This window comes from Trifolium pratense, linkage group LG3 (genome assembly GCF_020283565.1).
Source record: "Trifolium pratense cultivar HEN17-A07 linkage group LG3, ARS_RC_1.1, whole genome shotgun sequence".
NCBI lineage: Eukaryota > Viridiplantae > Streptophyta > Magnoliopsida > Fabales > Fabaceae > Trifolium > Trifolium pratense.
The window spans coordinates 45,513,966-45,538,377 of record NC_060061.1 but is presented as its reverse complement, the minus strand read 5'-3'; the positions used below and the strand labels follow the sequence as shown (position 1 = coordinate 45,538,377).

At 33.0% G+C, this 24,412-nt stretch overlaps 4 protein-coding genes across 4 annotated transcripts; 3 read left to right on the top strand and 1 right to left on the bottom strand.

Annotated features, from left to right (window-relative positions):
- The first annotated feature begins 113 nt into the window (after nt 1-113).
- Nucleotides 114-3,692, top strand: LOC123918960 (grpE protein homolog 2, mitochondrial-like). The gene is made up of 6 exons (XM_045971162.1): nt 114-440; nt 1,351-1,534; nt 1,623-1,816; nt 1,915-2,082; nt 2,533-2,661; nt 3,211-3,692. Exons 1-6 carry the CDS (start codon nt 306-308, stop codon nt 3,295-3,297), a joined length of 897 nt encoding a protein of 298 aa, XP_045827118.1. The 5' UTR covers nt 114-305; the 3' UTR covers nt 3,298-3,692.
- Nucleotides 3,693-4,772: 1,080 nt separating this feature from the next.
- Nucleotides 4,773-7,828, bottom strand: LOC123918959. Its single transcript, XM_045971160.1, has 3 exons — nt 7,260-7,828; nt 5,920-6,072; nt 4,773-5,102 (listed from the first exon to the last, which is right to left on the bottom strand). The coding sequence occupies exons 1-3, from the start codon at nt 7,518-7,520 to the stop codon at nt 5,022-5,024; spliced, it is 495 nt and encodes a 164-aa protein (XP_045827116.1). The 5' UTR covers nt 7,521-7,828; the 3' UTR covers nt 4,773-5,021.
- A 7,354-nt stretch (nt 7,829-15,182) lies between these two features.
- Nucleotides 15,183-16,400, top strand: LOC123915226 (FBD-associated F-box protein At4g10400-like). The gene is made up of 2 exons (XM_045966367.1): nt 15,183-16,017; nt 16,360-16,400. The coding sequence occupies exons 1-2, from the start codon at nt 15,183-15,185 to the stop codon at nt 16,398-16,400; spliced, it is 876 nt and encodes a 291-aa protein (XP_045822323.1).
- Nucleotides 16,401-22,944: 6,544 nt separating this feature from the next.
- LOC123915225 (putative F-box/LRR-repeat protein At4g15060) lies at nt 22,945-24,412 on the top strand. The gene is made up of 3 exons (XM_045966366.1): nt 22,945-23,904; nt 24,006-24,095; nt 24,341-24,412. The coding sequence occupies exons 1-3, from the start codon at nt 22,945-22,947 to the stop codon at nt 24,410-24,412; spliced, it is 1,122 nt and encodes a 373-aa protein (XP_045822322.1).

Below are 24,412 nucleotides of genomic sequence, written 5' to 3'. Positions count from 1 at the left end.
ACATCTATCATTACATAAAAAAAATCTAAAAACAATTCTTTTTTTTTTGTGGCAACAAAAATTTTATTTAAAGATGAGACGGAGTATAACACAAGAAAACATAAGTTCGACGCGACGACCCGACCCGACCCGGCCCAATCCAGTTTTCTTTTCTTTCTTTCCAAGCAAATTTTCCATCATTTATTTTCCCCTCAATTTCTCTCTGTTATTTTCCACCAAAACCCGTTTCATAAACCCTTACTTCCCCAATCCTAATTCCCAACCCTTTCAATTTCCTCCCAATTTCTGATTCTTCTTCTTCCGCCATGTCCATCTATAGGGTACTTTCCCGAGCTTCCAGAAGCTTCGCACTTCTCTCTGCTTCACACAAGCCGCCACAACCCTTTTCCACCACTTTCTTCCATAATTTCAGTTCCTTTCCTCATCAATCAGCTAATAAGGTATCTCCCTCGTAGTACTCAATGAAAAAATTTAACTTTTTTCGCAATTTTGTGTTGTAGGGTTTTATTAGGGTTTTAGGATTTACTCATAAACTTTAACCCTAAATCATCTTTTTCTCTATTTTTGTGATATTTTGGCTATCAATTGTTGAATTAAGTTTAAATTTTTTGTTTTTTTGACGAAATTAAGTTTAAATTTGTTGTACCCTAAATTCTCTTTTATTTTTTATTTTTTGATGTCTTGGCTTTGAATTATTGAAAAAGTTGAAATTTATTGTACAACATGGGGTCTGTTTGCATTGGCTAATTTGAGTTTATCTAATCATACAAGTTTTGTGAGAGTGTTTGGGATGAGAGAACTTATGAAAACAGCTTATGACAATTTTTATAAATTTTTTTGAGTTTAATTTTACAAGTTCTCAAATATAGCTTATAAATACAGCTAGTAGCATACATAAAAACAATTTATCTTCATTTTATATTTTGTTATAAATATAGCTTATGTAAGCTTATACATAAGAGCTTATCACGATAAGCACTTGTACTATAAGATGCAAATAAGCTGTTTATCCAAACAGGTCCTTGGTGTGACAAATCAATTGGGCTCCTGCTAGTGAACGGTGGGATTGGTCCTCTGGATTAGTTGTTCTTTGGGCCAGATACCGTGGATATTTAGGTTTCTCATCCATTTAGTTGAGTTTCATCCTTGAAAGAATATATGTTGGGAGAGGTTAATCTCTTAAAGGGATCTCAGTTACCTAGAGGGGCTTTGTAGTTGTGTCTGGAAATACCTTGGTTTACAAAAAAAGTTCAAAATTAAGCTCGTCAATTATTTGTATGAGTAATTTTAGGTTTAGTTATGCATTGTGAAATTCTCATTAAGTTCTATGTGTGATTTCTAATGTTTCAGCTTATTCCAGTTCAAGCCAATTTGTTTTGTCCACAAATAAGTTCATCATTGACTCCAAGGTTTGGATTTTCTTCCTCGGCCTCACCTGAAACTTCAAGTGATGATGCTGCAAAAACAAGTGAAAAAGCCAAGGTAGTTGATCAGAATGAAGAAGTTAAAGGCGAAGGTCAAACCAGTGACTCAGGTTAGGGTCTATTTCAGAATCTCGATGTCAATGTCAATCTGTGGAACGAGTGGAGTTTTTAAACAAAATGCATTTATTTTTTATACAGATGTAGAGATTGAATGCGATTTATCCAGAGATGAATTAGTAAAGCTTGCTACTGAAAAGGAAGCACTTTTGAAGTTGAAGCAGAAGGAGATTGAGAAAATGCAGGATAAAGTTTTGCGTACTTATGCAGAGATGGAGAATGTCATGGACAGGACTAAACGAAATGCTGAGAATTCAAAAAAATTTGCCATACAGGTCTATGTTTTGACAATTTTTTTTTTGTGCTGCATACATCTTGCTCTGTAATGTTTTAGTTTTCGACTCGTTGCTCAGTGTTTTCTAATATGATGTAGAATTTCGCCAAGAGTTTACTAGATGTTGCTGACAATTTGGGAAGAGCTTCTTCAGTTGTAAAGGAAAGTTTTTCAAAAATTGAATCACCTAAAGAATCCGATGAAGCCGCAAAACTCCTGAAAACACTTCTGGAAGGTGTTGAAATGACCGAGAAACAACTTGCAGAGGTAGACTGTTCTACTTTATGATGTAGCTCTTTAGTTGTTAGATTCAAAGTTAATTTATGGTCATTCTTTCTGAGTGTTTTCTGAGTTGTTAGATTCAAAGTTAATGATAGAAAATAGGTGGATTCTGAAGGTTTGATTTTAATGGGTTGAATTTTTCACATCGTCTTCAAGGAATGAAGCCTTGGTTGTTTTGAAAAATAAAGCAAGCAACATTGGTGACCAATAAAAGAGAATAAAAGAAAACTAGGGAATTGCATGTTTCAAGTGATGGCGTTATGGATCCAAGAACATAGCAATTTGGTACATTGGTAACCATACAATGATCTAGGAAATTGATGGCCATGTTTAGGAGAGTAGACCGGTTGCATTGCATTATTGTTTGTCTGAAGTAATGTGCTTCACTGCTGGTGTTCAATCCTATTATTTAAGATTTAAATCTGCTGCTTACAGGTACTTAAAAAGCATGGTGTAGAAAAATTTGATCCTACAAACGAACCATTTGATCCAAACAGGCATAATGCCATCTTCCAAATACCTGATGCTACCAAGCCTCCAGGCACTGTTGGAGTCGTTCTGAAGGTACTTTCCGTGATCGTTTATTGTTTGTGCTGCGTTTCAGTTTTTCTTTTCTGATTTCAAAAATTGCGTTGACCTTTAAAATTGTTTGTGTTTTTATTTCGTTAATCCTTTTTCAATACAAAATTTCAATATTAATGGTCTAGGTTGATGTGTCGGTGTCACTATTTATGACACTTTCTGTTCATTACATCAAAATGCTGGTTATTTTCATTTGATATTTTAAGGGCATGTGCTTTATAAATTCTTTTTCTATAGTAATAACTGGGAATTAAATATGTTTTTAAGTCTTATAATAATTTTGAATTTCGTTTTTTGTCCCTCTACTCAATTTCAGTCGATACAAATAATAAAAATGCATGCTTTCAGTCCATCTTTACATGTAATCAATCATATTGTTGGTCTTTTTTTATGTTTAATTTATGAACATAAAAAATGAACTCCATTTGTCATTACATATTATTCATGATCTTTATCTATGACATACTACCATCAAATGCAAACATGACTTGTAAGTGTAAATGAAATGGAATACTTTGGTTATATTTGCAGGCCGGATATATGCTTTATGATCGTGTAATTCGTCCAGCAGAAGTCGGCGTAACACATGAAGTGGAAGGCAACAATGCAGATGAATGATTACGGCATGAAGAAATGCTCGAGTAATTTTGGATATTATCCAATGTCTTTTTATGTAGTTCACACTCCGGTTCTCATTTGCAGAGCTTTAATTCGTCAAACGCTGAAAGCACTAATCTTTTCTCTTATACATCGGGAGTTTTTTTTTAATAATAATAAAACAGTATATGGATCCGATTCCATGAGATTTTGGTTGTAATCTATTCATGCAATTAACTGATTCATTATAATTAACTCTTTGTAGTGGGGGATTTCTACATATCCCTCATTTATTTTTGAGCTATCTAGTGTAGTATTGTCCCTTTCTGTTAGCAAATCATAATTTGTAAGGGGCAAAGATCAGTCGTTGTAAAATTTGAAGGGAAAGTCTTGAGGGGATGCAACTGTTTTCTTAATTGATCTGGTGTGACTCTTGACCTTGCATTTTCTTCATTACTACTTTTATTTGTATTTTTGCATAATTTATCATTTTAAAAGGGCGACGATGTTGGATGGAACTATCCCCGACATCTAGGGTCTCTTTGGATTGACTTATTTTTGAGCTTTTGCGAAACAACTTATACAAATAAATAAGTTTTTATGTATTATTATAAATTTTTCAATGTAGTTTATGAGAAAATCGCTTATAAATATATAATATTTGTTTCTTAGGTCAAACTTATAAATTAATTAACATAAAAGTTTATTTATTTATATAAGTTATTTTTTGAAGCTCAAAAATAAGTCAAATTCAAACGGCCCCCTAGTGTATAATTCTTTTTGGCTGACGGCTTCCGAATGAAAGGGTGGGGGGTGCTTTCACCCGCCCTTGTGACTAAAACCCCCTAATTTTTCGTAGAAGTGTACATACAAACTTCATAAGTGTCTGTATTTGGATGCATTTGGATGTCGTAAAATTAGTGGTTTTATAGTAGCACACATCTGTGTTTGGTAAAAAAATTGAGATTTTCTTCATTGGTTTGAGTAAACCAGTGTAAATGTTGTAGTTGCACGCGCAGAGTATACCTTTGTTTTTTTTGTTTTTTTAAAAAAACTATCAACCTGAATTTGTTTTCCTTTCTAAATCATTTCCCTTGATACTTATCCCTATACAAGCAAATAAACCGAAATTATTGTTATGAATAACTACTGGTACATTGTATAAGAAGAAGAAATAAAAACTACACGTACTAGCACCATGTTTTTGCTCAATCTATAGACTAACAAAATGATGATTGTTCTTCTCTTCCTGTGTTTGCTCACACTAGCAAAATACACTATCAGAAAATATCTTTTAGTAGGTGGGGGAATTTTGAGCAATTCAATGGAAGAGACTAATAATATTGAGAAACTTGAGATATATATATATATATATATATATATATATATATATATATATATATATATATATATATATATATATATATATATATATAATTTTATTATTAAAAAAGGGCTAATCCCAAATTAAACTGACTTTTATCAACCAAAGAAAATATGCAATCAACCAAAATAACTGACTTTTAATTATCAGAATAAGCAAACTTCAGCTACTTTTTTAGTCTCAACTTCAACTATGCTCATCAACTAGTTGCTGATGCTACATGCACTAGATAAGTACGAAGTACTAACTATATACAACATTCTAACTGACAAACTAACTATATATATGCTTATATAGCATGCCGCGTGATATCTTTGTAGTTCATGGACCACCCACTAGATAATTTTTTCCCATATGATCATCAGTCATCACTGTCCTGGTTGTTTTCACCATTGTTTCCTTGGAAGTCCAAATCAAGATCCAACTTATTCATGTTTGAGTCCTGCAACACCAATAGAAATATATGTAAGCCGATGTTATTGATCATTATTATGTTATACTTCACATACAACAAAAGAAACACCTTTTCGCACTATCATAAAAGAAACTACCTATACCATGGTTCAGTTCGGGTAGATAAAAACCGAACTGAACCGGGAAAATAGTTCGCATGAACCGAGCATAGTGTTGTCAATTGCAGATTACAGAAAATAGCAGTCTGTTCCTATTCTGCTACACTACAGTGCTATATGCTATAGCATTGCTATTTGTGTATCGCAGATAGATATCATTTTGTTAAAATTCCACTTCGCTAAAACCATTACTTGACAATACTGACGAACCAAATTACCTACTTTTTATCCAGAACTGAACCAAAATGTTTTGTGGTTCTGTGCATTTTTCCCTAGTTATGTTCTGTTACAAACAAGCAAAGTAATGGCCTAACATCAATACACCATAATTATATGTTTGTCCATTTAATTGTCTAACACAATCCTCCTCTTATATCCAAAGTTAGAACTGACTTTTGATAATCTAGAACAGAGCACAAAGTCCGCAAAGTATAAATATCTGAATCGGAAATATTTCAGGATTATTTCTAGTTTTTGGGGACAAACGATAGCAGTTCTTAGTTCTTACATGGTGTTAAGTTATAATGCATGTACACAAATGATATGATCCTTACCCAATGTTTACTAAATACAGAAATCAGAAGACCACACCACACCCTTGAATTAATCCCTATGATGTGATAATCATCAGAGGAAATATGTTTAAAACCATTCAAACCAGAAACGATAAAAATCCAGTTACTTTACCTTTGTGTTGTCCAAAATTTCATTCATATTCAGCTTCCTGTGCACCCCATGATTCACATCTGTCTGTCTAACTTTCATCTGGTCACTCTCAATTGTGGATTCATTTTCAACCTTTTCCGCAACCCCCTTTTTCTGTTCTTCTAGCGCAGCAATCTGCATCATGACATTGATGACCAATCTCACTTATAACGAAAAACAATTATTGAACCAAAACCGTAATGCACCAAAGGAGATGGTAATTGATAAGATCATACACGACCCAGTTTTATCTGGCAATGTTTCATGATTGGGAGTTCTTTTCTTTTCAAAAGTCCAATTAAAGAACCCTATAACCAATGATTGATTCACCCACATAGAAAACCACACAAAATAATGTAACACCTATAAATCACCGACTAGACACCATACACGACCCTAACACGTGACACTGATACGTAGACACCGATACGTAGACACCGATAATTATTTCAGAAAATGAAAGTGATTGCATGTAACTCTATGTGTTGGACACTAGAGACACCTTCAATCTAAAGTGTTGGTATTACATAGGACAAAACCCTCTTTGTATTCAACAACAACGTCCAAGCTTTAGCCAACTAGATGGGGTGGGCTACATGAATCGCATAATATCTTAATGTTCTATTATAGGATTATATAGCCCCTCTTTCTACCCACAATCTTCACCCTAATACCTTGTACCATAACCTCAACAAACATGGAACCAATTGAAATGCAAACTACAGAAACTCAAAGAAAGCAGCTTCTCTTCTTATCATAGTTCTAAATTGAAACCGACACTGCAATTGTGCAACAGTATAATGATTTTATAGGTCTTTGCAACTATATCACAACTGCAATTGTGGCAATATCATACATACATAGTTAGCACTTAGCAGTGTAATGTAACTACAACCGCGACCCCAATTTAGAACCATGAGTCAGTACCTCAAATTCCAATTCAACCCACATGCATACATTCCTATAAAGCACAGATATAGACACGAACATCAGACACAACACAGACACTGACGGCTGACAATAATTTTGAAAAAATGACATAATTTGGTATAATCGCGTGTCTGTGTCGTGTCAGACACCGGGACACGCCTAATTTATGAAGTCTTCGTGCTTCATAGTTTACATTCCAACACAACACAATACAACAAAACCCTAACACTCTTCTTCACATAACAATCACTTTCTAAACAAAAATCCACAAACCCAACAAAACATTGCAACCAATCAACACATCACAACAATAAAAATCGAAACTTTATAACACAAAACTAAAACCCCAATTATTTTTTTGAACTTTAAAAGCAAAATTAAAACAAACATACAGGAGTATAACGAAACTTCCTTCTGGGTGGCTCATCAGCAGCAGAAGAAGAAGAAGTGTTAGTAACCGGAGTCCAACGTCGGAGAAGTAAACGAGATTTGTCGTTACCATTATCATTCTTATTTTTAGAGTTGTTGTTAAAAGAAGAAGGAGAAACATGAACCCATTTCTTCTCCCATTTTCTAACACGACCATTGAACACAGCAGGTGCACCGTAACGAGAAGAAGCTCGACCAAGCCTTGTAGAACCAACAGTCTCCATTGTGTTGTGTTTGTCGGTGGAATCAGGAATGGAACAGCAAAGTAGTAGTAGTAGCGTCTTCACTGAGTGTGTCTCAAATGTGTTTGTTTTTTATTTTATTTGACACGATACCAAAACAAGAAGTGAAGTGATGAGAAAGTGACAAGTAACTTGTTGAAAAAGGAGCAGCACAACACAAAACAAGTAATGTGTGTAGGGTAGGGATGGATCCTTGGTTTTGAGGATGGGTGCATCACTGTCGTCAATTTGTTGCAGTCAAGTCAAGGTCCCGCAATAGGATTAATGGTTGAACTCACTTATATTTAATTTTTTCAAATAAAATTGTAAGTGGAAAAATTAGAAGAAAAAAGATAAGTTATAAACCTACTTAAAATAATATTTGAAAAATAAATTATATTTACCAAACAGCTAGTAAAATAACTATTTTAAAAAAGTTATTATTCGTGTGTTGTTGAAAATGCAATATGTTATGTGAGATGTTGTGTTATGTTTTTTGTCGTGTCATGTATGTTTTTTTCGCTACATACTTTGATTTATATGTTGTTTTTAGATCGCAATCCTCTACATGCATATAATATTTTTAGATCATTACTTGTTTGACACCGGAAAACGATGATGCTTGATGCTATCTTTGGATCTTTGTTACCCTATGGTCCATACTCCATAGTTAGAGTTCAAGATGTTATTTAGGGATTTTATTTACTTTTCTTTTTTGGAAATTGAATTGTTATGAATGTGTTCAGGTGAACACTCAAAGGGGTTATATTAGTAGTAATATAAGAATAATGTTACATAAGTTTATCAAATATGGACTGATAAAAAATGTGTTATCCTTCACAATGAAAATATGAAGCTATTTATAGGCTGCAAATTCCTTCTTCTCCAAGTTTGATCTCCTAGAACTTCGGCCACCACTGTCTTCTCCGACGAACCAGCGCAAGAATAGGGGTGGTTATCCTTTCCAGGCTATGGAGGTTTATGGGGGTGATGATTTCTTCCACGTGAAGCTAAACAATTGATAGTTTGGCGAGAAGAAGATATTTTGGACGCGACCCAATGTCCAAAACCCGTTGGCGCAACATCACTTCATCTCGCCACGTCATGTTGTCTCGCCATCTCGCCTACTGAGTCTTCATGGATCACTTTGATTGGGCTTTGTTACTTTTGAACTTATTGGGCCTAACTAATTTATCCTTTGATCCATTGCCCGGTCCAAAATGATTATTATTTATTTTGCATTTCAATCTTTGTTTTTAAAATGCTTTATCTAGTTTAATTTAAGAATCATTCAAATATTTTATTATAAAAATTTCCGTTTTTTTTTTTTTTTTTTTTATAAAAAAAGCTTAATTTTAGGCTCGAAATATTAGGGTGTTACGTGTTTCATTTAAAATAATTTTATGGGTCATGGTGGACAAAACGATAAGATTTTTATTAGTTGTGAGCAGAGTATTTTGGTAAATTTAGATGGTGCACGAGAAAATACCGAAGAGCCCACCAATTATAGAAAAGAAAGAAATAAGGAAAAAAAAGGGGAGGTGTTAAAAGTAAATGGGAGGTGTTGCGTGTGAGGTGAAAGGGTTTAAATCCTAACTAGACCCTTACCCGTGCGATGCACGGATGTGATGCGTTGTTTTATATTATAATATGGAAAATACAATAGTAACAAAATACAATAGTAACAATTTTATAAATAATTTTACCTTTCTTTACATGGCATGTGCACCGACTTATCCACCAAATCATTAAAATTCCTTTATAAAGAAATGATAAACTAAAGTGTTAAAAACCAATTTCCAAATAAAAGAAAACTACTAAAGTAAAATAGATATAAAATTGCGGCTCACAATAAAAATGAAAATACTTCACATTATCTTTATATGAATCTCTCAAAATAATCTATTCAAAAGTTTGTATAAAATAATCTTAAAATCACTTAAAAAGATGACAAAATATATTTACATGAGCTACCATTTTTCATAAGTAAGGATGTAATAAAAGTGAAAATAGAAGCGTTTATCCTCTTCTCCTAAGTCATATATATATATATATATATATATATATATATATATATATATATATATATATATATATATATATATATATATATATATATATATATATATATATAAAAGACAATACGTTAAGAATTCACATGAATTTTTATTTTTATATTAGCCTTTAGAGGAACATTGTCGTAGCTACCCGAACCAAAAAGACGGCAATACTTATACGACAAAAATTAAAATAAAGTATTTGTTAGATCAACCAATCTAAATTGGTATATCTACAAAACAAAAGATTTTATAGATATTCAAAGCATATGAATTAAAACTACTGCTGTAAATATCTTGAATGCAAGTAATTATGGGAGGAAACAAAAATAGTTAAAATGACGAACTATTACCTAATACCATGAGCAAACACATTAAAAAGGAACAACATGAAAAAATAATAAGGATGAAGAGGTGAATGTGAAAGGAAGATAAAAAAAACATAGGTAAAGAAGAAAATCAATTAATTCCAAATGACTAAGGTGGTGGAAAGAATTGAAAAACAAACAAAGAAATAAAAACGTATTTATAATGTCCACCGAAAAGATAAGTGCTTATATGAAATTAAATTTTTACAACTTTTCATTGCTTAAAAAAACTTTTCATTGGAAACCATTAGATTTCTTGGTAATTAAAATGGGCATATGAAAAAGATAATGGTGTATGAATAGAAATGAAATGAAAAGACATATGAATGCTTCAAATTAAATGTGGCATATGACAAATCATTAGAAATAATGTGGCATGTGGCTAAATAAACAATTAATTATAATTGTTAATTTTTTTATTATTTATTTTTAAAAGAAAATGATTTAAAAGCTATGATTGGTTAATATAATTAGGGTTAGGATTAGTGGTAGGAGAACTATTTAGGATTTATATATATAGATTTGAGAACACATATGTATATATGCGTGTGAGTAACTTATGTGTGAAACAAGAGAGAAAATTTGAGAACAGTGGCACCGTCGGAAAATTGTGTGTTTGCTTTTCAAACTATTGATTTTTTATTTTTTATTTAAAATATTATTACTACTTTATTTATATAATTTTTAGTTATCTAGATTGATTTATTGAATCAATAACAATAATTCAAAAGTCTTGCTATTGGGCCACCTGCTATTGGGTCTCCGGCCATTTATATCAATGCATCAAAACTTGGTAAGAATTAATATTGATTCATCAAAACTGAATAAGTCGATTTTATAAAGTTGAATTAAGTTCAAAACTCGATTCTAAGAGTTTTGTTATTAAATTCAACATTGCAGCCCCTTTTAGTAAAATATTGTAGTTATGGTTCATCAATATCAATAATAATTTGGATACAGTTAAAGCCAACTATCTTATATACAAAAGAAGGTAACATTTCAAGATTCATGTATGCACATTTTAACTATCTTATTTTCATGTGAGGTTTTATCATATAAAAATAATAAATAAAACGGATGAAACATTATTTACACCTTTTTTACACACATATAAAACAACTTATGTAAGCAAGTATCACCAAAGAAAGCAACAAAACTAAGAAATTTTGAAACTTGAGGGCCTTGCTCTTATCTAATACATAGTAATTTAAATTACAATTATATTATAATATGTGTTACTCTTTAATTTGGTGATACTTTTTCTTATAGAGACCAAAAATAAAATTCAATAATTTTGTAAGGAGATATTTAACCCTAAAAAATTTGGCCTGCTTTATTTCATTTGTATGAATTTTATCCTATATAGAATCAACATTTATATTTTCATCCCTACAAACTAAATGAATTTCAAATTTTAGCTTTCGATCATATGACTTCATCCCTACAAAACTAATGTTTCCGATATATAAAAAGTTTTGTCTACCAAAAAACTCATTTTATATTTCAATTATGCCTATCGGAAAATTCATTTAATTTAATTAGGAAAAAAAGTTTTACGTACCGAAAACATTTTGTAGGCTAAAATAAATGATAAAAGGAATAAAATTGAAAATTCCTTTAATTTGTACGGGTGAAGGTATAAATGTAGGGTATATGATACAATTATCCATTTGTAGCTAAGAAATACTGGCCTAGATTTTGGCCCAATTTCATATCTCATACATAGTACACCTTTTTAGGGTTCTATTCATTTTTTTTTTGTTTTGCTGAGGTTTTAAAACGAAGATTGCTCATCCGCCGTCATCAAGATTGTTCATTGTGAAAGATTTGAGGTAAATTTATAATCACTCGACTCTCTTTCGATATTGACATATTAAAGTCTTAAACTTATTTTGATTTGAAAAATTAGGTGTTGTTTAATTTAAATTATGATTGCTGGAACAATTACTCTTCACTACTCTTGAATTGTGAAGCTTTATTTTATTAAGGTATGTGTTTCCGCATTAACTCTTTACTCTTAGCTTTCATCATGCTTCAAAGATTTGTTGATTGATCGATTAGATATGTTCGTAGATCGAATTTTTCATAATGGATTCTTAGGTTGTGTGCTAATTAATATTTTAAATAACATGGTTTATATAAATTTATATACTCAGATAATTGAAAATTATTATATTTGGATGGCAAAACAACTCTTTAAAATTGAAAATTCATTTTGGGATTAATTGGGGGAAACTAATGTTAAAACTTGTGAAATTAGGGCATTTTTTTCCTAATGGAATTCTCCAACTCGCCTTTAAATCGATGGTCGAATTCCTCCTTAAACTTTCTCATTCAAGACATCAATCCAAGTTCTACCTGAATCTTGACCTTGACACCAACCTTCACTTGCTTCCAACAACCATTGCTAGACCCCAAGCTTCCCGGTTTATACCTCACTCTTCATTCCTCGGAATGCCTTCCGCCTTCATGACGATATTGTATGCCACTACCATAGGATTTTAGGTAGCACCCACAAGAATCGCCACACCCTCTTTAGCCTCCGGACTGGTCAAGTCCGTACCCCTTGAAGAAACGCTTGCTCCCAACTATCATCGGAATTTTATATAGCTCAACAAGCTCCACTAGCCTTCGACCCCTGGAATGCCTTTCGTCCTCTCGCAGTATTGCTTAGCTCTGAACCAACCTTGGAATTTTAGTTGGTTCCACAAGCTGCAACATCAAGCTCTCATTGAATCCAACTACCTCCAGCAGTCTCATAAGTTTCCAAGTCTGATCACCATTATTTTCAATTGCCTCCCTGAAGATCCTCTCAAGGTCTTGCACTTTTTCATCCAAAATTGAAACATAACCCACAAGGTCTCCATTGTCACACGCCTTTGGTCCAACAATATCATTCTCCTCCATATCTCCCATTAGATAGCCAAGAGCTAATGTGAACTGTCTTCCTTTAGTCTCACTATCGGAAGACTCCACCTCAAACCGAGTTTCCAGCAAAGTATACATACCATGATCTCCACCTTGTAACACGCAAGACTTCTTCAACAACTCTGAAACATACTTCATGCCATTGCTAGTCTTCAACAATTCCAGTTTAGTTCCACCACCTTGTAAACTTGTTTCAGTAGTCCAACTAAGCACATTTTACTAACAACTACCAACCGAAATCCCACAACTCAAGCACATCATGAGAATCACCACTAGTAATCGATGCATGTCCATTAGTAAAACCAATTATCTTTGCATCAAAGTTCCGGAACATACCCAACATCGTGAAAAAGAAACCCACAATTGTCAAACCTTGTAAGACAAATTTAACACATACCTCAAACCTTTTAAGCTTTCACGTCTCCAAGATGAACGACTCCACCTTCAAATACCTCTAGGATTTTAAAGTATTCCTTCTTCAAACACATGTGATAGGAGCATCCAAAGTCCATGACTCAAAAAGAGAGTCTATAATCACTAGAATTCATTTAGACTTATACTCCACCGAATCCCAACTTCCACTAGCACTTCCTCATTCTCATAATAAAGTTGTTGTTTCAGATATAACCCGAGTATTTTTAACACCACCTCTCCAGGCTGATGTCGATTTTATTACCACTGCCTCTCCAGGTCGACCTTCTTCGGGATCTCCATTAACTTTTTATCTATGAGGCACCGAATAACAACACTCCATGTTTCACCCATCATCTCAAACATTAAAATTGCTTCAATCTTGACTTTCCACAATTCTAAATTGTTTTAGGAAAGTACCTAGATATCTCACTTGGAACCCATGGCGCTCACTTCAAATTGTTCCGATTGCCCCACAGTGGGGTCAATTTTTGTGAGTTCGTCGAAAAAATACACAAAAAAATTACTTGATGTGTGAAGCAATAGAACGACAACCAATAACAAGCGGAATAAACAATAATAATAACAACCGATAAAAACGATAAAGGAGAAGAAAGAACGCGATAATTTGTTTACCCAGTTCGGTCCAACAGTGACCTAATCTGGGGGAGAGAACAGTCCATCCGTTCCACTAGAATCAAATAAGTAACTTTACACAAAGAGTTCTCAATTGGGTTAGAATAATTAATCCTAATTCTACCCAAATCCTGAATTTCTTCCCGAGGCCAAGAGACTCAATTTGACTTAGTCTATCCAAGGTGTACCACAAAGATAGTTCGCACACCCCTAGAGTTGTACCAAGAGAAAATCCTTTTTGCTCTCTAAGACCATAACCTTTGTGTGGTGGCAAACATGTTAAAAGAAACTCATCAATACATTGAACTTTAGAAGCTTTCTCGTCTCGAAGATGAACAACTCCACCTTCAACTAGCTCTAGGGATTCAAAAGTATTTCTTCTTCAAAAACATGTGATATGAACTTCCAAAGTCCATGACTCAACAATCCACTAATTTCCATCTTCCACTAGCACCTCCGCATCCTCATAATAAGTTGTTGTTTCAGACATAACCCGAGTATTCTTAGCATCGCCTCTCCAAACTGATGTCAAGTATTATTACCACCGCCTCTCTAGGCTGACCTTGTGTAACCCTGATTGCACCAGCACATCCTTGACTTGATTTTCCACAAGCCAAACGTGATTCTTCCATCAATTTTCTCTAACCTAAACTTCACAGCAAAACTCCCTCGACAATCACAGAATAAACACTATAGACTTCACTCTCAACCACCCCATGAACCCAGTACACCCACACTCTCCAAAGTAAATATTTAAACTAAATCTCAAAATACTCTTAAACAACAGCACAAGAGAAAAGAAAAAATACACAAACATGAACTTAAAGTGTTTACAAGTGTTACTACTTGGTGTTTTAAAATAAGGAACTTGATATCTCTTTATATAGCATTGAACTCCTTCTCTCTTCTCTTTTTTAAGCAATGTGGGACTTCTCAAATATAATTTTCTTGACCTTTTTTCCTTTCATTAACAATGTGAGACTTACATTGCAATCAACCCCAACACATACATTAATAGGAAGACTATTTTTATTGTAATTTCAAGGACGACCTATATTTCTACTCACCACATCCGATTGTTGATTTCATTCATTTAATCCGCCACACCCAATTGTTGATTGTTGATTCTCTTTTTAAACAAATTTAAGATAATTTAGTGTTAACCACCTTCTCTTGGTCCCTCTTATTTGTTAAATTTTAAGCTCTTAAATTTGAAACTTTGAATGTCATGTTAGTATTCATCAATACAAGTCTATTTTTATCAGATGTCAATGCACATAGATATTGCGGAGAAGGAGCCTAAGATGAACATGGTGATGCATAATAAAATACAAGATCTGGACATTATTAGTACCATGCCCGATGGCGTTATTTCACACATCATGAATTTTCTGATTACTAAACAAGCTGTTCAAACTTGTATCCTATCCAAAAGATGGAAGGATCTTTGGAAGTCTCTTCCTACTTTGAAAATTAGTCGTGAACACTTTCGAAGTGCAGAACTATTCAAGAAATTTGTGTCTAAGGTTTTGCAAAACCGCGAAGAGTCTAGTCTGCATAGTCTTGTTGTTGAGCATCAAGGGTATATTCCCTCCAACATTTTGAGCAAGATGATCAATATTGCACTATCAAAAAAGGTAGAGAAATTCATAGTCGGAACCTTCCTTCGTGATCAGAAAAGTAATATGCTACCTTTTAACTCGATATTTTTCCTTCGTTCCCTGAAATGTCTTGACCTTACATTTCAAACAAATGGATCGACGAAGGTGAAGCTTCCAGAAACTATATACCTTCCAGAGTTAGTAGAGTGTCATTTAAGAGATGTTGCAATTACTTCAAGTGGTGGCAATGATTGTGTTAAGCCCTTCATAGAATCTAAGAAGCTTATTACTTTAGTCATGGACTATTGCGAACTAATAGGGGATGCAAAAATGGTTTTTATATCTGGTGATAACCTTGCTAGTGTAACCATTAGGTTTCGCGAGTTCGATGGTAAATTTTTTAAATTCCAGATATCTGCTCCAAATTTAAAAGCGTTCAAGGGAAATATGTTAAATTTACTTCAAGACTCTCCACATGCAGAAAAGAGAATCATTCAAGGTAATGTTCGTAATATATCTTTGTACTAAGTTATTATTTTTAGGCTTAAATATTATATTGGTACCTGTATGTACGTGCTTTTTTGGTTTTAGTCCCTGTATTCAACAAAATTTACACATACAGAAACTATAACCAAAAAACATATAATACAGCTAAAACCAAAAAAATACGTACATACAGGGACCAATGTGATAGTTAAGCCTTATTTTTATGTTGTTATTTTCTCTATTTTATTTCTAGATATATAGTTAATTTCAAAATTATATAGATACATTTATAAAATTGATAGTTAATTTCTATCATATAGCATTGCTCTAATTCTAATTGTTATTATTATTTCAGGAGGAGAGTACCCACCGGAATTCTCGCCAGTGTTTTCATGAGAATTTGGATATAAATTCATATCTTTGAGATCTCTTAGACTTTGTTTGGTTTTGTGGAAAGAAAGTGGAAAATTAGGTTCCTTTCCACAAAACCAAACACATCATTAAAGTGGTTAACTACAATATTGTTATATTTTGTTGACTTTATTGACATGATTTTTTCTTTTCAATTTTAGTTATGAAATTCAAATTTATAATATGGAGATTATTTTCTTGATCCAACTTATAAACAAATGTTATAGTGTGAGATTTATGCAACCCTTCCTAACTTGATAGAGTGTTTTTCACTATATATGATGTTAGGAAAACTACCGCTATTAGGTGCTGCTGACGCCAGGATGTGCGTCATTTCTTGGTAGAGTGTTTATTGATATGAATTCTTGTAGCCTCTCCATATTGGGTGATCAATAGTGATTAGATATGCTTAGTACTACAAAATCAACTTATAATATCGTTGAAGTATAAAAGTAAGTATGTTTTTATCGTCATCACATGAACTGATGCGATATCGATATTTTTCAACAATTAATATAATTTCAAGTAAAGGTTTTCAAACAAGTTTGATTACGAAAACGTGCGAAAACATAAAAGTAGTAACGATGATTAAGTTGACAGGGAGATTAAATTGCTGGGATTAGATGTCAATCACTTATTAAATTGCCTCAGTTATACATATTCAAGCTACTAATCAATATCATCATGTATTTACTCATCGAACGTTTCCGTCCCCAGATAACGTCGAGAAATCTATTGTACCTATCAAACCCCGATCCCCCGGGTGCTTAATCGATCCAATAGCATTAAGTTCCAATACTTTAAGTGAATATTAAATCAAAGTCTATTCCTAGATCTTAGCTTTTAATAGATGTTAACCTAGAGCAAGAATTAAAACATATATTCCAATACCATTTCAAATCCAAAGATGAAAACAATAACAACAAGGATAACAACAATATTGATTTGTAACTAGAATATATATATATATATATATATATATATATATATATATATATATATATATATATAACACCATGATCAAGATAAACACATATTAATAGAGTAATTTACATTTAATCCCAACAACAAGAAATTAGTTACCCATATTCATGAGAACTTTACAAAGATTAAGAAGAAAAGAGATGAACAAACATTACAATGATGATTCCTCAACTATTGTTGTGTATCCACCTCCAAAACCCCTTGAATCTGCCTCCTAGGTCTCTCCTAGACGAATTTGAGTGGTGGGAATGATATTTTCTATTTTTCTGCATCTGGTGGCCTTATATAGTGGAACTGGATTTTTAAGTTGGCCCAACCAGCTATAGCTGACTCAGCCAACTACCTTACTTCATAGCTGGGTTTGCTAACACGTGTCCTCTGAGTCACCTCCCAGCTCTTCTGGCTTTCTCTGGCTGGAGCCAAAAATGTTTTGCCAATACAACAGGGTCTGTAGCTTTATCTGTCTTAAGCCAGAAACTCACTGCCAATTCAACAGGATCTGTAGCTTTCTCTGGCTTAAGCCAGAAACTCTCCGCCAATTCAACAGGATTTCTGGCTTTCTCTGGCTTAAGCCAGAAACTCTCTGCTAATTCAACAGGATTTCTGGCTTTATCTAGTTTTCTCTAGCCCAGCGAGCATCTTCAAGATCAAACATTAATTCTTCATCAAAAATTCAATTTTAATTACAAAAACTTGTCAAAATGATTGAGATTTAAGATATACTAACCAAATTTAGATCAAAACATATATGTACAATTTTTTGGGACTTATATACACAAATCTTGCAAAAACAAGTTAATAATTTCCTTAATTCAAAATATAATTCAACTACTTTGGCACTTATCAAATATGTGTAATGTATCACCCATATATTTAAAACAGTTTTTAAGCCATATATCAACTAATGTAAGACTCAAAAACTTACAATAGTTTCTCTTATTCTTGTATATTTAATAAGAAACGTGATCCTTGAGCAGACATAGAAATATATATCATAGAAATAATGACTCAATTCCTAATATAATAATGATTCAATTTTAAAAGAATTTTTACTATGAGATGCATGGAGGAACTGAAAAATCAGTTGGTGTTCTTTCTCTATCTTGTGTTTGCTTTTCTAACTATTTTTTTAAAAAAATAATATCACTACATTAATTTATATAATTTTTAGTTATCAGATCAATTTATTGAATCAATAATAATGATTCAAAAGTCTCACTATTGGGCCACTTCCTATTGGGTCTTCTGCAATTTATACCCATTCACCAAAACTCAATAAAAATTTATATCCATGCATCAAAACTGAACAAGTCAATTTTGTACAGTTGAATTAGGTCCAAAACTCTATTCTAAGAGTTTTGCTTTTAAATTCAACATTGGAGTTCCTTTTAGTAAAATATTGTAGTTATGGAAATATGCATAATAATTTGGATATAGTTAAAGCCAACTATCTTATATACAAGAGAAGGTAACATTTCAAAATTCATGTATGCACATTTTAACTATCTTATTTTCATGTGAGGTTTATCATATAAAAATAATAAATAAAACGGAAGAAAAATTATTTACACATTTTTTACACACATATAAAACAACTTATGTAAGCAAGTATCACCAAAGAAAGCAACAAAACTAAGAAATTTTGAAACTTGAGGGCCTTGCTCTTATCTAATACATAGTAATTTAAATTACAATTATATTATAATATGTGTTACTCTTTAATTTGGTGATACTTTTTCTTATAGACCAAAAATAAAATTCATTAATTTTGTAAGGAGATATTTAACCCTAAAAAATTTGGCCAACTTTATTTCATTTGTATGAATTTTACTCTATATAGAATCTACATTTATATTTTCATCCCTAAAAACTAAATGAATTTTAAATTTTTGCTTTTTATCATTTGATTTTATCCCTACAAAATTAATGTTTCCGGTATATAAAAAGTTTTACCTACCAGAAAACACATTTTATGTTTCAATTATGCCTATCTGAATATTCATTTAATTTAGGAAAAAAAAAATTTACATACCGAAAACATTTTGTGGGGTAAAATAAATGATAAAAGGAATAAAATTGGAAATTCCTTTAATTTGTATGGGTGAAGGTATAAATGTAGGGTATATGATACAATTATCCATTTGTAGCTAAGACATGCTGGCCCATATTTTGGCCCAATTTCACATCTCATGCGTAGTACACCTTTTTAGGGTTCTTTTCATAATTTTTTTGTTTTGCTGAGGTTTTAAAACGAAGATTGTTCATCCGCCGTCATCAAGATTGTTCATTGTGAAAGATTTGAGGTAAATTTATAATCACTCGGCTCTCTTTCGATATTGACATATTAAATCTTAAACTTACTTCGATTTGAAAAATTAGGTGTTGTTTAATTTAATTTATGAGTGCTGGAACAATTACTCTTCACTACTCTTGAATTGTGAAGCTTTATTTTATTAAGGTATGTGTTTCCGCATTAACTCTTTACTCTAAGCTTTCATCATGCTTCAAAGATTTGTTGATTGATCGATTAGATATGTTCGTAGATCGAGTTTTTCATAATGGATTCTTAGGTTGTGTGCTAATTAATATTTCAAATAATTTGGTTTATATAAATTTATATACTTAGATAATTGAAAATTATTATATTTGGATGGCAAAACAACTCTTTAAAATTGAAAATTCATTTTGGGACTAATTGGGGGAAACTAATGTTAAAACTTGTGAAATTAGGGCATTTTTTTCCTAATGGAATTTTCCACCTCACCTTTAAACCGATGGTTGAATTCCTCCTTAAACTCTCTCATTCAAGATACCAATCCAAGTCCTACCTGAATCTTGACGTTGACACCAACCTTCACTTACTTCCAACAACCATTGCTAGACCCCAAGCTTCTCGATTTGTACCCCACTCTTCATCCCTCGAAATGCCTTCCGTCCTCATGAAGATATTGTATGCCACTATCATAGGATTTTAGGTAGCACCTACAAGATTCACCACACCCTCTTCAGCCTCCGGACTGGTCAAGTCCGTACCCCCCTTGGAGAAACGCTTGCTCCCAACTATCATCAGAATTTTAGATAGCTCAACAAGCTCCACCACCCTTCGAACCCTGGAATGCCTTTCGTCCTCTCGAAGTATTGCTTGGCTCTGAACCAACCATGAAATTTTAGGTGGTTCCACAAGCTGCAACATCAAGCTCTCATTGAATCCAACTACCTCCAGCAGTCTCATAAGTTTCCAAGTCTGATCACCATTATTTTCAATTGCCTCCCTGAAGATCCTCTCAAGGTCTTGCACTTCTTCAGTCACAATTGAAACATAACCCACAAGGTCTCCATGGTCACACGCCTTTGGTCAAACAATACCACTCTCCTTCTTATCTCCCATTAGATAGCCAAGAGCTAATGTTGACCTTCTTCCTTTAGTCCCACTATCGGAAGACTCCACCTCAAACTGAGTTTCCACCAAAGTATACACATCATGATCTCCATCTTGTAACACACTAGACCTCTTCGACTACTCTGAAACATACTTCAAGCCATTGTTAGTCTCCAACAATTCCGGTTTAGTTCCACCACCTAGTAAACCTTGTTTCACCAGTTCAACTAAACTCATGTTACTAACAAGTACCAACCGAAGTCCCAAAACTCAAGCATATCATGAGAATCACCACTAGTAATCGATGCATGACCAATAGTAAAACCAATTATCTTTGCATCAAAGTTCCAGAACATACCTCACATCGTGAAAAAGAAACCCACAATTGTCAAACCTCGTAAGATAAATTGAACCATACCTCAAACGTTTCAAGCTTTCCCGTATCCAAGATGAACGACTCCACCTTCAACTAGCTCTAGGGTTTTAAAGTATTCATTCTTCAAACACATGTGATAGGAGCATCCAAAGTTTATAATCACTAGAATTCATATAGACTTATACTCCATTGAACCCCGAGTATTTTTAACACCGCCTCTCCAGGCTGATGTCGAGTTTTATTACCACCGCATCTCCAGGTCGACCTTCTTCGCGATCTCCGTTAATTCTTTATCTCTGAGGCACCAGATAACAACACTCCATGTTTCACCCATCATCTCAGACATTAAAATTCCTTCAATCTTCACTTTCCACAATTCCAAATTGTTTTCAGAAAGTACCTCGATATCCTACTTGGAACCCATGGCGCTCACTTCAAATTGTTCCGATTGCCCAACAGTGGGGGTCAATTGTTGTGAATTCGTCTGAAAAATCACACCAAACAATTACTTGATGTGTGGAGCAATAGAATGACAACCAATAATAAGTGGAATAAGCAATAATAATAACAACCGATAAAAACGATAAAGGAGAAGCAAGAACCCGATAATTTGTTTACTCAGTTCGGTCCAATAATGACCTAATTTAGGGGAGAGAGCAGCCCCTCCGTTCCACTAGAATCAAATAAGTAACTTTACCCAAAGAGTTCTCAATTGGGTTACAAGAATTAATCATAATTCTACCAAAATCCTGAATCTTTTCCCGTGGTCAAGAGACTCAATTTGACTTAGTCTACCTAAGGTGTACCACAAAGATAGTTCGTCCACCCCTTGAGTTGTACCAAGAGAAATCCCCTTTTGCTCTTTAAGACCCTAGCCTTTGTGTGGTGGCAAACCCTAACCCTAAATCAATGATAAAAATGAGAGTAATTTTTCATTATTTTAATGTGTCTATCCTAATTTTTTTATGTGATCAAAGAAGGATTTTATAAGTAAAAAGAACGTACTCCCTCTGTCCCATATTATAAGAAAAAAAAAATAATACTTTCACACTTATTAAGAAAAGGTGAATATGATAATTTGAAGTATAACTTTTTGTGTTTTTCTTGAAATAAGTTTAATTGGAAGATGTAAAAAAAAATTCTTATTGTTTATAGATTATGGGAAAAAGAAGAGAGAGTAAAGTAAGTGTAATTTGCATTAAATTTCATGAGAATAAGTAAAAGTAAATCTTGAAAATGATAAAAATGAATTTTTTTTGCTTATAATTTGGGACAAGAGAAAATGTTTTTTTTTTTTTAACTTATAATATGGGACAGAGGGAATATGTGTATGTATGTAAGAGAAGTAAATAAAAACTTCCCATATATTCTTAATATGCCTAATTGATTAGCATTGTAGTGTAAAAAAGTTGAAAATGTTGGGGGGACTATGGCCACCCTTGGCCCCTCGAGCCACGGTAATCCTACTCATATATTAATATGAAAGTCTATTTTTTGTAATTTCTAGGTGAATTTGTATTTCTACTCATACATTAATAGGAAGACTATTTTTATTGTAATTTCTACGACGACCTATATTTCTACTCACTACATCCGATTGTTGATTTCATTCATTTAATCCGCCACACCCAATTGTTGATTGTTGATTCTCTTTTTAAACAAATTTAAGATAATTTAGTGTTAATCACCTTCTCTATCTTGGTCCGTCTTATTTGTTAAATTTTAAGCTCTTAAATTTGAAACTTTGAATGTCATGTTAGTATTCATCAATACAAGTCTATTTTTATCAGATGTCAATGCACATAGATATTGCGGAGAAGGAGCCTAAGATGAACATGGTGATGCATAATAAAATACAAGATCTGGACATTATTAGTACCATGCCCGATGGCGTTATTTCACACATCATGAATTTTCTGATTACAAAACAAGCTGTTCAAACTTGTATCCTATCCAAAAGATGGAAGGATCTTTGGAAGTGTCTTCCTACTTTGAAAATTAGTCGCGAACACTTTGGAAGTGCAGAACAATTCAAGAAATTTGTGTCTAAGGTTTTGCAAAACCGCGAAGAGTCTAGTCTGCATAGTGTTGTTGTTGAGCATCAAGGGTATATTCCCTCCAACATTTTGAGCAAGATGATCAATATTGCACTATCAAAAAAGGTAGAGAAATTCATTGTCGGAACCTTCCTTCGTGATCAGAAAAGTAATATGCTACCTTTTAACTCAATATTTTTCCTTCGTTCCCTGAAATGTCTTGACCTTACATTTGAAACAAATGGATTGACGAAGGTGAAGCTTCCAGAAACTATATACCTTCCAGAGTTAGTAGAGTGTCATTTAAGAGATGTTGCAATTACTTCAAGTGGTGGCAATGATTGTGTTAAGCCCTTCATAGAATCTAAGAAGCTTATTACTTTAGTCATGGACCAATGCCAATTAATAGGGGATGCAAAAATGGTTTTTATATCTGGTGATAACCTTGCTAGTGTAACCATTAGGTTTCGCAAGTTCGATGGTAACTTTTTTAAATTCCAGATATCTGCTCCAAATTTAAAAGTGTTCAATTTTGTGGGTTATCTTGCTTCTAAAAATAATCAAATTTTTGAGCATAACTTGGAATATATTGAAGAAGCAAGCATCACTACTTATTGCGATCTATATCCTCCGAAAGTTTTGGATATTTTGAAGAATTGGTTCAAAATGATTAGCAATGTACGCTCGTTGATACTTTCTTCGATGGTTCTTCAGGTATACTTGAAATTAGAGTTAACATCCTTTCAAATAAATCATATTAACGTTTCTTAGTTACTTCAAATAATCACTAAGAATGTGTGCATTCATATGTGCAGTGTGTTTCTTCATTCCCCAATTTTCCCAATATAGAATCAAGTGGTTTTGGTAATTTGAAGTCCTTGACAGTGATACTGCAGAACGATAATGTTAGTCATACTTCTTTGTACCCAAACACCATGGATTATTTACTTCAAGACTCTCCACATGCAAAAAGGAGAGTCATTCATGGTAATGTTTGTATTATTTCTTTGTACTAAGTTATTATTTTTATGTTGTTATTTTCTCTATTTTATTTCTAGATAGTTAATTTCAAAATTATATAGATACATTTATAAAATTGATAGTTAATTTCTATTAATGAATAACAATTCTATTATTATTATTATTTCAGGAGGAGACGACTGCACATTGGAATTCTCGACAGTGTTTTCATGAGAATTTGGATATAAATTCATATTGCTGA

Excerpts from the sequence above, each read along its gene's own strand:
- LOC123918960 (XM_045971162.1), top strand. The coding sequence starts at position 306 with ATGTCCATCTATAGGGTACTTTCCCGAGCTTCCAGAAGCTTCGCACTT. Across the intron at positions 441-1,350 it reads CTCATCAATCAGCTAATAAG|CTTATTCCAGTTCAAGCCAA; the intron begins GTATCTCCCTCG and ends CTAATGTTTCAG. Across the intron at positions 1,535-1,622 it reads AGGTCAAACCAGTGACTCAG|ATGTAGAGATTGAATGCGAT; the intron begins GTTAGGGTCTAT and ends TTTTTTATACAG.
- LOC123918959 (XM_045971160.1), bottom strand. The coding sequence starts at position 7,520 with ATGGAGACTGTTGGTTCTACAAGGCTTGGTCGAGCTTCTTCTCGTTAC. Across the intron at positions 6,073-7,259 it reads GGAAGTTTCGTTATACTCCT|ATTGCTGCGCTAGAAGAACA; the intron begins GTATGTTTGTTT and ends GTCATGATGCAG. Across the intron at positions 5,103-5,919 it reads AAATTTTGGACAACACAAAG|GACTCAAACATGAATAAGTT; the intron begins GTAAAGTAACTG and ends TTGGTGTTGCAG.
- LOC123915226 (XM_045966367.1), top strand. The coding sequence starts at position 15,183 with ATGTCAATGCACATAGATATTGCGGAGAAGGAGCCTAAGATGAACATG. Across the intron at positions 16,018-16,359 it reads AGAAAAGAGAATCATTCAAG|GAGGAGAGTACCCACCGGAA; the intron begins GTAATGTTCGTA and ends TTATTATTTCAG.
- LOC123915225 (XM_045966366.1), top strand. The coding sequence starts at position 22,945 with ATGTCAATGCACATAGATATTGCGGAGAAGGAGCCTAAGATGAACATG. Across the intron at positions 23,905-24,005 it reads TTTCTTCGATGGTTCTTCAG|TGTGTTTCTTCATTCCCCAA; the intron begins GTATACTTGAAA and ends TCATATGTGCAG. Across the intron at positions 24,096-24,340 it reads TGATACTGCAGAACGATAAT|GAGGAGACGACTGCACATTG; the intron begins GTTAGTCATACT and ends TTATTATTTCAG.